At 44.5% G+C, this 11,887-nt stretch overlaps 2 protein-coding genes across 12 annotated transcripts in view; both read right to left on the reverse strand.

Moving 5' to 3' along the window:
- Nucleotides 1-3,322, reverse strand: part of Txk (TXK tyrosine kinase) — a 56,632-nt gene extending 53,310 nt beyond the window's left edge. For both annotated transcript variants that reach the window (XM_031342614.1, XM_031342613.1), the window contains exon 1: nt 2,692-3,322. In XM_031342614.1, coding sequence (XP_031198474.1) covers nt 2,692-2,707 — 16 coding nt within the window. In that variant the 5' untranslated portion in view covers nt 2,708-3,322. The remainder of the gene's footprint in view (nt 1-2,691) is intronic.
- Nucleotides 3,323-5,134: 1,812 nt separating this feature from the next.
- The window catches only part of Tec (tec protein tyrosine kinase), a 115,204-nt gene continuing 108,451 nt past the window's right edge, over nt 5,135-11,887 (reverse strand). For all 10 annotated transcript variants that reach the window (XM_031342620.1, XM_031342622.1, XM_031342616.1 and 7 more), the window contains 4 exons: nt 10,014-10,078; nt 7,033-7,151; nt 6,786-6,943; nt 5,135-5,776 (listed from right to left, as the gene is read on the reverse strand). In XM_031342620.1, coding sequence (XP_031198480.1) covers nt 5,693-5,776; nt 6,786-6,943; nt 7,033-7,151; nt 10,014-10,078 — 426 coding nt within the window. In that variant the 3' untranslated portion in view covers nt 5,135-5,692. The remainder of the gene's footprint in view (nt 5,777-6,785; nt 6,944-7,032; nt 7,152-10,013; nt 10,079-11,887) is intronic.

Raw genomic sequence — 11,887 nt, forward strand, 5'->3', positions numbered from 1 at the left:
GTCCGCAAAGTACTGCCTCTGTAGTGAGAGGAGACAGACATGACCCATAGGAAAATGGTCATTTATGAAGGTAAAAGGGGAAACCCTGTGTTAGAATGAGATGTTTGATTTTAATTGGGCATGTTAATTACCTCAGCCAAAGGGGGTTTTTGATTGCTGGACTTCAATACTTTCAGAGTTGGACCTTGGTAGTGAGCCTCAAGAGGAAGTGGCCAAATAAGGGACTAGACCCTGGGGATCTACTTAGGATGTAATCTAACAGTTTAGCAGGGCAGGGCAGAGGGAATGGGGAAGAAGGGCAAGGCCTGCCAGAGCTGTGTTTGCCATACTTGGGCTAGCGAGAGTCCCTTCAAGTTCTCTAACAGCTCAGCAGAGCTCATTGTCTCTCTGAAGCTGGCTTGGAGCTAGAAAACCACTTCCAAGTTCACTTCAACCGGCAGGCACTTGATTCATGGATTCTGGATTTCCGGGGCAGCTGATGATCCAAGGAGCAGAGGGGTTGGAGACAGCCAAGACAGGAGATGTATCTTTTGTGCACTGAGTCTCAGAGGTGACATCCCATTGTTTTTACATATTCTCTCTGGGAGAAGAGCTAAATCTGATTCCTAGGATGAGGGATTGATCGCTCATGACCATGGCTACCTGGAAGTAGTTAGCACCAGAGACCAGCCTATAGGATGCCTATCCCAGCTACCCCGATTATCCTCATATTAACTACAGTAATAATAGGGCATTAGCTTTGCAGGGCTGGTGTGAGAGTGTTCTGGGAATGGAGAGGCCCTGGAAATGTGTGATAAAAGGTCCTTACTGTACCCTCAGATCGAATGATGATGATGAACCCAGAAACCTGCATTTAAGCAGAACCCCAGGCATACATCAGACAAACTGGAACATAAGATTAAACACACACACACACACACACACATGAATGAATGAAATATATACATATATATGAAACATTTTTATATGGTTTCTCATTCTACTTTATAAATTGGGAACAATAAAAAGACACAAGCAATAGATTAAAAGCATTCAAGAAGAAGGAAAAGGGAAAAAAAGTTCCTAATCCTTAGCTGTTGCACCGGGACCTTGGCAGCTAAGCAAATGTCTAAGTTGCTCTCATGGTAACTTAGCTGCTAAACACACTGGCAATTCCAACAACAGTTCCCAAAGGTAACCTCACTGGAGGAGTGTCCTCGGACCCCACCATTCCTTTATGATCAAAATCCCATCCTATGCAACTACCTCCTCTTCCCCTCCAGCAGCCTGTGACTCCAGGTTGCCATGGCAGCCCTTTAAATAGTCAGTGTGTTTGGTCAACGACCAGCACCTTCAAATAAGCATCTTTAAGTTTAAAACACCCTGGAGGGTGCTTGGTGGGGCCTTGTCAATGGCAAACACTCATTATTTCACCCAGAAGAAAACGAAGTGGTTTAACTATGGCTCATGGAGAAGGAAACAGGTGATTCTTGCCATCTGTCAGACACTGAATGGTACAGGGACATTGCACTAAAACCATTCCCCGTTTTGGCCAAGGGGAAATCTAAGACCCCATAGATAACTAGCCTCCCACTTCACTCCTAGACAGACAGCTTCTGCATCTACTTGCTTTACATGTAGCCGAGCCTTTCCTATTATAAACCACGGCCTTTTCCTAGTTCTGACCTCACGGGAAACAATCAAAGCCTTTGAAAGTCCATATTCTATGACTGCTCAACATTGTTCTACCCTTGGGGAGGTGAGCACTTGTGACAATTCTTTGTATCATTTTCTGTCTTGAGCTGCTTGGCCTATTTCTGAATACGAGAAGCCTTGTTGTTGTTGTTGTTGTTGTTGTTATGTTTTGTCCTCAATGAATCAAAATTGTAAGTCCTATTCAGGAAGGCACAACGAAAATAGCACTTGTTTATTTTTATAAATCCTGCCAATGTCTGGGGGTCCTAAGAAAGTGCTATGGCTTAAAGACATATGTAAAACTCAGTCAGTTTTTCCTAATGCCAGCTAAAACATAAATCAGAATTCTGACCTAATCTGGAATGACTAAGTGCTATTGATGTTTGATTCCAAGGGCATCAGAATTAAAATCAGAGATGGTCTTTTTTTTTCTTTTCTTTTCTAAACCTATATACATAATAAGCCACTCTTGAGTCTTAAAATTAACTGTGGAGGGAGGGCTTCTAAAAATTGTGCTGAAGTCTTTCAAAGCAGCTCTCAAATTAAGTTGATGTGCTGGCCAGCTTTGCCCATTGTTTATTATGATAGTTATAGGAGGAGGCAGAAAGGGAGCGCTCACGATGTAGACTTATTCATCCAACCACGGTGCCAATGGGAACCTGTAAAAGCTGAGGCTAAACCTGAAGAGTCTGATTTCCGCACCCTCTACTCTGAGTTCTTTATCATTCTAGAAACGAAAACATCACATCACATTGACCACACTTCCACACAAGCAAGTACAGGACTTTTTTTTTTTTTTGCTATCGTCATTTATGTTCTCAATTCTCAAATATATAATTTTATCAGGGACGGTAGCCATTTAAATAAGCCACAAAATACTGTCATTACATCTGAAGAAATTATTTTTAGGATTTCACAAATTCCTTGTTTTAGCAAAACCCGCTCCTAGGGTTCAAGAGTGGGCAGGACACCCCTAAACAAGCTGTGACATTAAATGGCAAAGCCCATCTTACTCACAAGAGGACAGAATCATGGCGACCCTGCTGGCTGGGCATACACAGAAGCCTTGGTTCTTCAGCTGTGCTCCACTCACAGTAACACATCTTTCAACTGAAAGCAGCGTTGACCTGTGACGTTTCTCACAGGCAAAGTTTACCCCACCTAATTTCCTGTTCTGAAAACCTCAAGAGTGTGTGAATGACAACCCAGCGGCCTATGTAAGAAACTTCAGAGCTCTGTCTCCAGATCTGAAGTGTGAGCACTTCCTCATACCTGCTCCGTGGGTGTGTCTAGAAAACACTTTGAAGAAATCACAGAATTTCGGTAAAAGGGACCTTCATAATGATCGAGTAAAACTGTCTTCCCTGTCCAGACACTGGAATAAAGGAACAGACAAGAAGAAATTTTATTTGCCCAAGGGCTCAAAGTGGTACAGGGAAAAACCGGATTCTAGGATCATGAATATCCAAACTAGGATGTTTAGTCCTCTGATTTAGGACTGACTCCAGAGACCTGATTTGGGATTAGGGGAGAATCTAAAGATCTGTGTAAAAGATTGACTGAAGCTAGGTGTGGTGGCAAAAGCCTTTAATCCCAGCACTCTGAGAGGCGGAGGCAAGTGGGTTCAAGGCCAGCCTGGTCTACATAGAGAGCTCAAGGACAGCCAGGGTTACATAGAGAAACCTTGATGAAAGAGAAAGAGAGAGAGAGAGAGACATGCAGAGAGAGAGTGAGAAAGAGAGAGAGACATACAGAGAGAGAGAGAGACAGAGAAAGAGACAGAGAGAGAGAGAGAGAGAGAGAGAGAGAGAGAGAGAGAGAGGAGAAGAGACAGAGACAGAGACAGAGAGACAGGGACAAGGACAGAGAGAAGAGAAAATAGTTCCCAAGTTCTGCCATGTATCATTTGTTCTGTTTTCCCATAGAAAGTATTTGTATGGGTTTGGAAAATGGCTCAGTGGGCAAACTGTTTAATACAGAAGTATAAGGACCCAAGTTCAGAGCCAAAAACCTCACATAATCGACAAGTGGGTATGGAATCCCACCAGTAAACCAAGTGCTAGGGAGGTGGAGACAAGAGATCCTGAGGGCAAACTGGCTAGCTAGACTAGCCAAATTAGCCAGCTCTGAGTTCACTGAGAGATTCTACCTCACTACACATGGTGGAAAGCAATCAAAGAAGACACAACTCTAGCATCAACTCTAGCCCCCATATGCACACAGGCACACACGCATGTACACATGTATTCTACCCTGCCCGAGACCTACATGTGATAAGAAAGTATCTCAAACTGTTCACAGGAACTCAACCTTCTTTCAACTTTCCTGAGCACCCCCTGGCTCCTCTCAGAGCTCATCCAGATAAAAGGAGAAGATGGGTGGGGCATGACAGCAATAGTAAGGCATACTTGCATATCGCCGGCTGCTTTAAGGGGGTACGTGTTGATTATAAAGTGTATGTGGTTTGGTGATGTGGGGAGTTGGAAGGAATATGGCACATTATGACAAGAATATTTCACTTTTATCCATTATAAAAGGAATCAGGCTCAGTCTTCAGCATGACCTTCAATATGGCGGCTCAGACTCCTGGCCAGACAGGTGGTTCTCCGAGGTCAGAGGGAAGCCAGCTCCAGCCTGTGTGCTCACTACATGCTCCAGCCTGGAAGAGATTACAGGGGCTACTTCCTCAGTTTTGGGGAGCTCTCAAATACCAAGGACAGTGCGTTGGATAGGAAATGGTTTCTACCGATGGGAACTGGGTTAGCTTCTTCTCCTGAAAGCTCGTGAGGAAAAGGAAACTGCAAGTGAAACCCACTCAGAGAAAATGGACGTTAGGGTCTGGTGTAAGGCTGGGATGGAGACGTTCACTAATCCAGAGATCCAAGTCCAACCAGGCTTCTTGAAAAACACATGGCAGCTCGAAACACCTTCTCCCTGGGTCCTTTGGCAGCACCCTGGACTCCCACAGTAAGCCATTCTGGGGACCGACTTGTGTGAAATACATCCTGGTTCTAACACCTCTGGTCCAGAGTCCAGCACTTTAACAGGAGCATCTACAATGTCCTGGAAACATTCTTAGGACTCTTGAGGTAACTAACTCTGTCATGAAAATTCCCACTAATTCTAATCAGCTCTGAGCATGATGGTCAGGGTCAAATAGTTCATCATAGGCCATGCTGTGGCTCAAGACGGGCAGACATTTCTATTTGTACCAGTCTACTTGTGAGTCAAGTTATCTAGCAGCTAGACGACCCGGGCAGTCTTTGCTTCAGAAAGCCGTATTTAATCCCTGGGTAAGAGAGAACTGGCAGCTGTCAGACTTAGGGCTAAATATCCTCTAATCCTAAAAATTCCAATTAAAGGCAGGTCTACAAGTTGGAGGATAGGATGGTCTACATAGTGAGACCCTGTCTCAGAAAACAAAAACAACAAAAATTTCAGCTAAAGAGATAAACATATGTTACTTATAAATATATAACTTTATATATTATATGTATTTACAATATATACAGTATACAAATGTTTAAACACACTACTAAGAACAGGTTTGGAAAGAGATGTTTTCAAAACAGAGGATTACTATGAATCCACGTGGGTTCCTTCTTTACCTATAACTCAGTGGTAGACAACACCTCAGGCCCAGGTTTATGTAGAAGCCAAAGGGTATAGAGAGATGCTGGGACATGGCTCGTCCCCATCACAAACATCCTGGCTTTCTGCTAGCACCAGCTAGCATAGCCCCATGTTCATCTCCTGAGGCCTGGGCACAGTGCATGGCTGGCAAAGTGCATGGCTGGCACCCTTGAAGGAATGAGCAAAATGAGGGCTTCAAGTCACCAGCTCTGAGAGACCACCTGTGCAGCCTGCAAAATAGCCACCGAGCTAAGGGTGGATCAGAAGCAGACACGTTGGAGCGCCCACGTTGTAAGCAGAGCAGTCTATCCTCCCAGGTGCCAAGTGAATTGCATTCCGCTGGCACGCCCCTTCTTCCTCTTGCCTTGGAAACGGGGGCCACCATTTATCTTCCAAAAGTTTCTTCACATTCAACTAGTTCATCTATCGTATGCAGCAAGTCTTCAAACGAAGGCCTTCCCTCTGGTCTCTACGGTTAAAAGTCGAAGAGAAGCTGTGAGTTTCGGAAGCCGTTCCCCAGAAAATTCTCACTGCTCAAATCCTGCGGAACACTGCAGAGGCAAGACTCTTGGGGAATGGGGAGACACAGGATGACCTCTCTTTGCTCTAACCAACCCCACAGCTGCTGGGTTCCTTTCTGAGTCCTTGTCTTACTCATTTTGAGGGCCCTCTATGACCCCCACCCCATCCTGTCCTCAGCTAACCTCATTTCCCACAAACTTCAGACTAAGCTCCACCCTCAGTCGGGTACACACACCATGTTTATAACCAAATCCTCCACTTCCCTCACACCGCTCTCCCTGGCTACCACTTCCTGCCCAGTCAGCCTCTGTGCACCCAGTCATGGTTGGTGGGAGGTGTTATAGCAAGTGGTGGCTCTGGCTCTGGATGAACCTCTGATGCCCTGTAGGTAGCCAGCCCTGGGTAAGTATCACCCTCGTGAGCCTTATGGACACAGAACAAAGCATCTATGCCTCAAAGGGCTTCTCTGAAAATGGAATCTAAATGACTGGCTATGAAATATATGTGACCTGCAGTCTTTCAAAGGTCTCTCTGGGGTTTAATGTCTTCTACAGAGGTGACATCTCAATGTTTCTAGAGATTAAATAAGATACCTAGAGACAATGAGTTCAACGAAGAACCCTTCTCTAGAAAGTGAACCTTTCAACTCCACAGTTCCTGAACGGAGAGGAGAGAAACAGCTTCTCCAGGTTTATTCCTAAGGACCTGCCATGAAGGGGTTCCCGCTTGGGAGTGAAGCATCAGCCTAAGTATAGGAAGCTAACTATTAGTATTGCCCATGTCTTCAGATTGTTCTCAACATTCAGCACCGAGACAAAGCTTCCTGCTAGAGTTGGACATCCCTGTGCAGGAGCCAAGCCTTCGCTGGGCTGCAAGAATTGTACCTTCCCCATCCACTGGACTCAACTATGGATCGTTTCTACAGACCAGACGACAACACAAAGGAACAGCCGTACCTCTTGCCAGCACCTCAGCATCACCTCATACAGATATTTGGAAGCCAACTTTGGCCGGTGGAGTCGGTGGCCTCGAGTAACCATGGTTACCACTTCGTAATTGGTGTTCTTCTCAAAGGGCATCCTGCCTTCTGTGAATATTTCCCACATTAGCACACCTACGAAAAACGATAAGGTTACTCAACTGATGTGTCCGCTTCCTCTTCAGAGCGGAGGGAGGGGAAGAGACGTGCATCGTGGGCCTTACCAAACGACCAGACGTCTGACTTGCTGCTAAAGCGGCTGTAATTAAACACTTCCGGGGGACACCACTTCACAGGGAACTTGGCGCCTGAGGAACTTGTGTACTGATCGTCCAGAACGTACCTAGGATGAGACACGCCGTGGGTCACACCTTTGCACGTCAGGCGTGAGCTTTCGTTTTCCCCCTTACAAAGGCAGACCGAGACAGTCACTGAAGTCTACCACACATGTGCCCGGCTGAATCAAAACGTTCAGCACATGGCCTTGACTGGTGCTGTCTGTCTAGCTCCTTGGAGTGGCTTAAGAACCTGAGAAGGTGGCCTCGTGTGTGGACTTTTATTGTTCTGCTGTTTATCTTTCTTTCTTTTGAGGTAACAGAGGCAGAATACTATACAACTGTTGCAAACTTTTGGGGTATGGGACTTTGTTCTCTGAACAAAACTTTATCCAAAGGCCCTGTATGCAAAATATCTAAAGAAGAACTGCTTACAGGAAGTGGTAAACAAGTAACTAGAGCCGTAGCCCCTCAATTTAAAGCTACAGCATATGCAAACAGTGAGAGCACAGCAAATCAATGAGCTCAGAGGCAAAAAGAAGTATAAGGAGATGGTAATATACCATAATTATATACCAGAATACTATCCCTACACACACACACACACATACTCACGTACTCAAACCACACTTTATTATTTTTCTATCTGAACATATACAGATCCGTCCAGAAAGACACATGGAAATCATAACATTGAGCACTTCTGGAGAGAATCTTTGATGAGTAACAGATGCGAGGACCTCAACCCCTTTGCTGTATATGCAGCAGGTATTTATCAGAGGGATTATTAATGCATTACATATCTATATGAAGTTAATGCTAAAGCTGCCAGGGGCAAAGATTCAAATGAGCACATCGACTTCCTCTTGTACCGGACAAAGATGGTATCCGGTGGACAAGGCCACCTTGGGCTGGTTCAAACAGCTGTCAGTCAGAGAAGTCTGAATTTAGTGCAGAAAGAGTAGTTCTACAAGGACTGGTAGAGGGGTACCAACTTTCTGCAAGCCAAATATATGAAGAGTGACTGTAAGACAGTGCAGGGCTAACCGTCAGGTGCTAAACACCTTTACCTACAGCACACAGAGAGGACTGGGTAATCAGGGCTTAGAGAGTCAGAGGCTGCTAATGATAGCGTTCAGGCCTCCAGAGCCCAGCATCTTCTTGGGAGCTGGCCTTGGCCTGAGGACCTAACACTTCTCTGACTTCTTGACTGTTCTTAGCTGTGCCTCTGGACCAGCTTCCTTGGCCCGCTTCTGGTTCCCTGGGGCATGTCACACTAGTCCCTGACTTCAGGTAGCACCACTCTGGCTCTCCTGTGGTGCCTACTCAATGTTCTCATGCAAGAAAAGCCTTTCTGGCAACCAGATCTCCAATGGCTGTCTCCACCCCACTCCCAAGTTAGCACTTTCACAGAAGACAGTAGACTTTTCCGGGGGAAGACCAGGTAATACAGAGGATTTCAGATTCTGCAGGGCACGACATCCTTGTGACAGCTCAAGGTTTTGCCTCTGCCGTATGAACATGACCACAGTCAGTATCAAGAGTTGGTCAAGACTGCAAGTCTCAATAACACTATGGGTTTTTTTTTTTTTGTAATGGGTGGAGGCTTAAATTTCAGATAATTCTCTGGTATTCTGATATGCTTTTAGTCTCTTCTTAACTTTTTTTTAAACAAAAAGGCTATCCCTAACTTACCAGATGCACAAAAAGGTAAGGTTGGACTGACAGGCCACTGTTTGCTGACCCCCCTGCTCTGTCACAGTCATTTTCTCCAGGTCTATGTATCTCCTTTTCCCAGTGTTTACACTGCATGTGAGCTTGACCTTCAGTTTACTCACTGCTGTGGCTCACAGGGTTAGGCTCGTCACACAGTAGACACCTGATTTTTAATATATGCATGGCTCAGTGGACAGAGGGAAAGGGAAGGACAGACAAAATTCTTCTTAAAAGTCTATCCTAACAGTAGTAAAGGTACAAAAACCAAAAGATTAAAAACACGGCAAACAAGGATATACTAAACACTGGATCACCAAACATATTCCAAAAGAAATTAATGAGCAAGCAAGTGAGCAAGAAGGAGAGAAAGAAAGAGAGGGAAGGAGAAAGAGACAGAGAGAGAGGGAGAAAGAGAGAGAGAGAGAGAGAGAGAGAGAGAGAGAGAGAGAGAGAGAGAGAGAGAGATTTAATAGGCTCTACTACCATCTAGTGGAGAGAATTATTAATGTCACAATATGTAGTTAGTCTCATTTAACCTTACATTTGAAAAGATTTCCTTATCGCTTTATTGGTGCAAGTCATTCCCACATTAATACTTTTTATCCCAGCACTTGGGAGGCAGAGGCAGGCGGATTTCTGAGTTCGAGGCAAGCCTGGTCTACAGAGTGAGTTCGAGGACAGCCAGAACTACACAGAGAAACCAAAAAAAAAAAAAAAAATTAAAGGCATGGTCTCACATAGCCCAGGCTAACCTCAAACTTGGTATTTAGCCAGGAATGACTTTGAAGTCCTGATTCTTCCACCTCCACCTCTAAGTACTAGATTACAAGCAAGCATGGCTACAACCAGGGCCTGAGTTTTTGTTTCAGTTTGGGCAGGGTTTGCTTGTAGGGCCAGACAGAGGCAACCTTGGATGGCATGGTCAGGAATGCCGTAGCCTAGTTTCTTTTCAACGTCTTAGAGTTCATCAGTTAATCTAGGCTGCCTAGCCAGAGAGCCTCAGGGATCCACCAGTCTCTGCCCCCCCACCCCCAGTTCTGGGATTACAAAGCATGAGCCACCACTCTAGCATTTTTTTCCTGCATTCTGGTCAAACTCAGGCTTGGGAGGCAAGCAATTCACCTACTGACCTACCTCCCAAGGCCTCCCCAGGCTTATTAACTATTTAGAAATAATGAGACCATTACTTAAAAGCACACAGTACTCAGCCATACCTGGCCATTCCAAAGTCAGATACTTTGACGACTCCTGCTTCATTCACTAGACAATTTCTGGCAGCCTGGAAAACAATATTATGATGTTACATTTACTAAAAGGTCCTGCAATCAAAGAACAACAGAAGTTCAATTTCTACTAAATATAATGCAGTCCACATCAGAAACAAATGTAAATGTGTCCATATAAATTATTTACATCCCTACAGAGGGTACCTCCAACATAAGTCTGAAGCAACCTGGAGAAAAATGGGTTAGAAATGTCACAAGGCATTATGACACTGTCTTTACCAACATCACACTTAATGAGGACCAATGGGCATTCCAGCCTTCTTCCCGGTCCAGGCCTATTGTTGGTACACTGTGTTACTATGCAATTTTCTTACTGACAGTGACAACACTCTTGAAGTTATAATCTAGATTAAAGATGAATTCTCTCTAGGTAACAGTATAAACAATCATCACAGACCAGTACTGAGAGTGGTCACCTCAACAGCCAAAAGAACAACTGTGTGTAAACACAGCATCTACTTTATTGTGTATGAGGTTTCCAATATATTAAGACACAATATACTCAGCTGGTAAAACACAAACAGATGTTATTTGGGTTTTGGTCTATTCTTTTTTTTAAAAAAATTATGTTATTATATGTAAGTACACTATAGCTGTCTTCAGACACACCAGAAGAAGGAGTCAGATCTCATTATGGATGGTTGTGAGCCACCATGTGATTGCTGGGATTTGAACTCAGGATCCTCGGAAGAGCAGTCAGTGCTCTTACCCACTGAGCCATCTCTCCAGGCCCTTGATCTATTCTTGAGCCAATCAAGAATTACATGAGCTGGATGGTGGTGGTGCACTGCACACCTTTAATCCAGCACTTGGGAGGCAGAGGCAGGCGGATTTCAGAGTTCAAGGCCAGCCTGGTCTACAGAGTGAGTTCCAGGGCAGCCAGGGTTACACAGAGAAACCCTGTCTTGAAAAAAAAAGAATTACATGAACCAATACAATAATTTGGTAGAATGGCATAATGCTTCTCAAAAGCAAAATATGGTGTTTTAAATGCCCCATTTGATGGGGTAAGGTTTTTCCCTCAATCTTTAGATGCTTATTTTTCCTGTGTGGCAATTCCCCAGAGCTCCTTTTCTCTGAGCACATTAAAGAGCCTCTCTCAATGACAGTTAATGCCCATCTCTTGAATTATCTGCACGTTCCCAGGAGGACAGCCACAAGTGCTGTCAGTAGTAAGCCCATGAAACACTTTTCCTTGGGGAAAAGCACATCAGGCGCTTCCTTTTGTGAGGGCAAAAATTATGTTTTATGTTTTAAACTGCTGTGCCTAAAAAATCTATAAAATAAAATTTTCTTTAGCCTGTAAGCGTTGAAACCTTCTGGAGTGCTGAAGACTGTTGTCCACGTAAGACAACAAGCCATGTGTTCTCACTTCTGTAAACAAGGTTGGTTGTCCCAGCCATGTGTTCTCGCTTCTGTAAACAAGGTTGGTTGTCCCAGATGCACAGGATGTGCTTGATCACACGTAAGCAGAAGGTATGTAGCTGGGAAGTAGGGATAGATGCTTTTCCCTGATTGGACGAAGTCAAACGTCCATAGCCTAGTAGGTTTGCCTTCATAAGCATTGGACTAATGCAATTATCAGCCGTTCTCTGGGAATCCTGGGAATGGACTAATGCAATTATCAGCCGTTCTCTGGGAATCCTGGGAATGGACTTGGCCAGTGCCCATCCTCCTGGCCAGTATTTAATAGAGCTTGCTTCAACTTTGGCTCAAAATTGTGTTAGTAATCTTATCCTCACCTGGCAGGATTAATACTTTAAAGAGTGTTAAAACCTTCCAGGGTTTCATATCAGTATCAC

This window comes from Mastomys coucha, unplaced genomic scaffold, assembly GCF_008632895.1.
Source record: "Mastomys coucha isolate ucsf_1 unplaced genomic scaffold, UCSF_Mcou_1 pScaffold22, whole genome shotgun sequence".
NCBI lineage: Eukaryota > Metazoa > Chordata > Mammalia > Rodentia > Muridae > Mastomys > Mastomys coucha.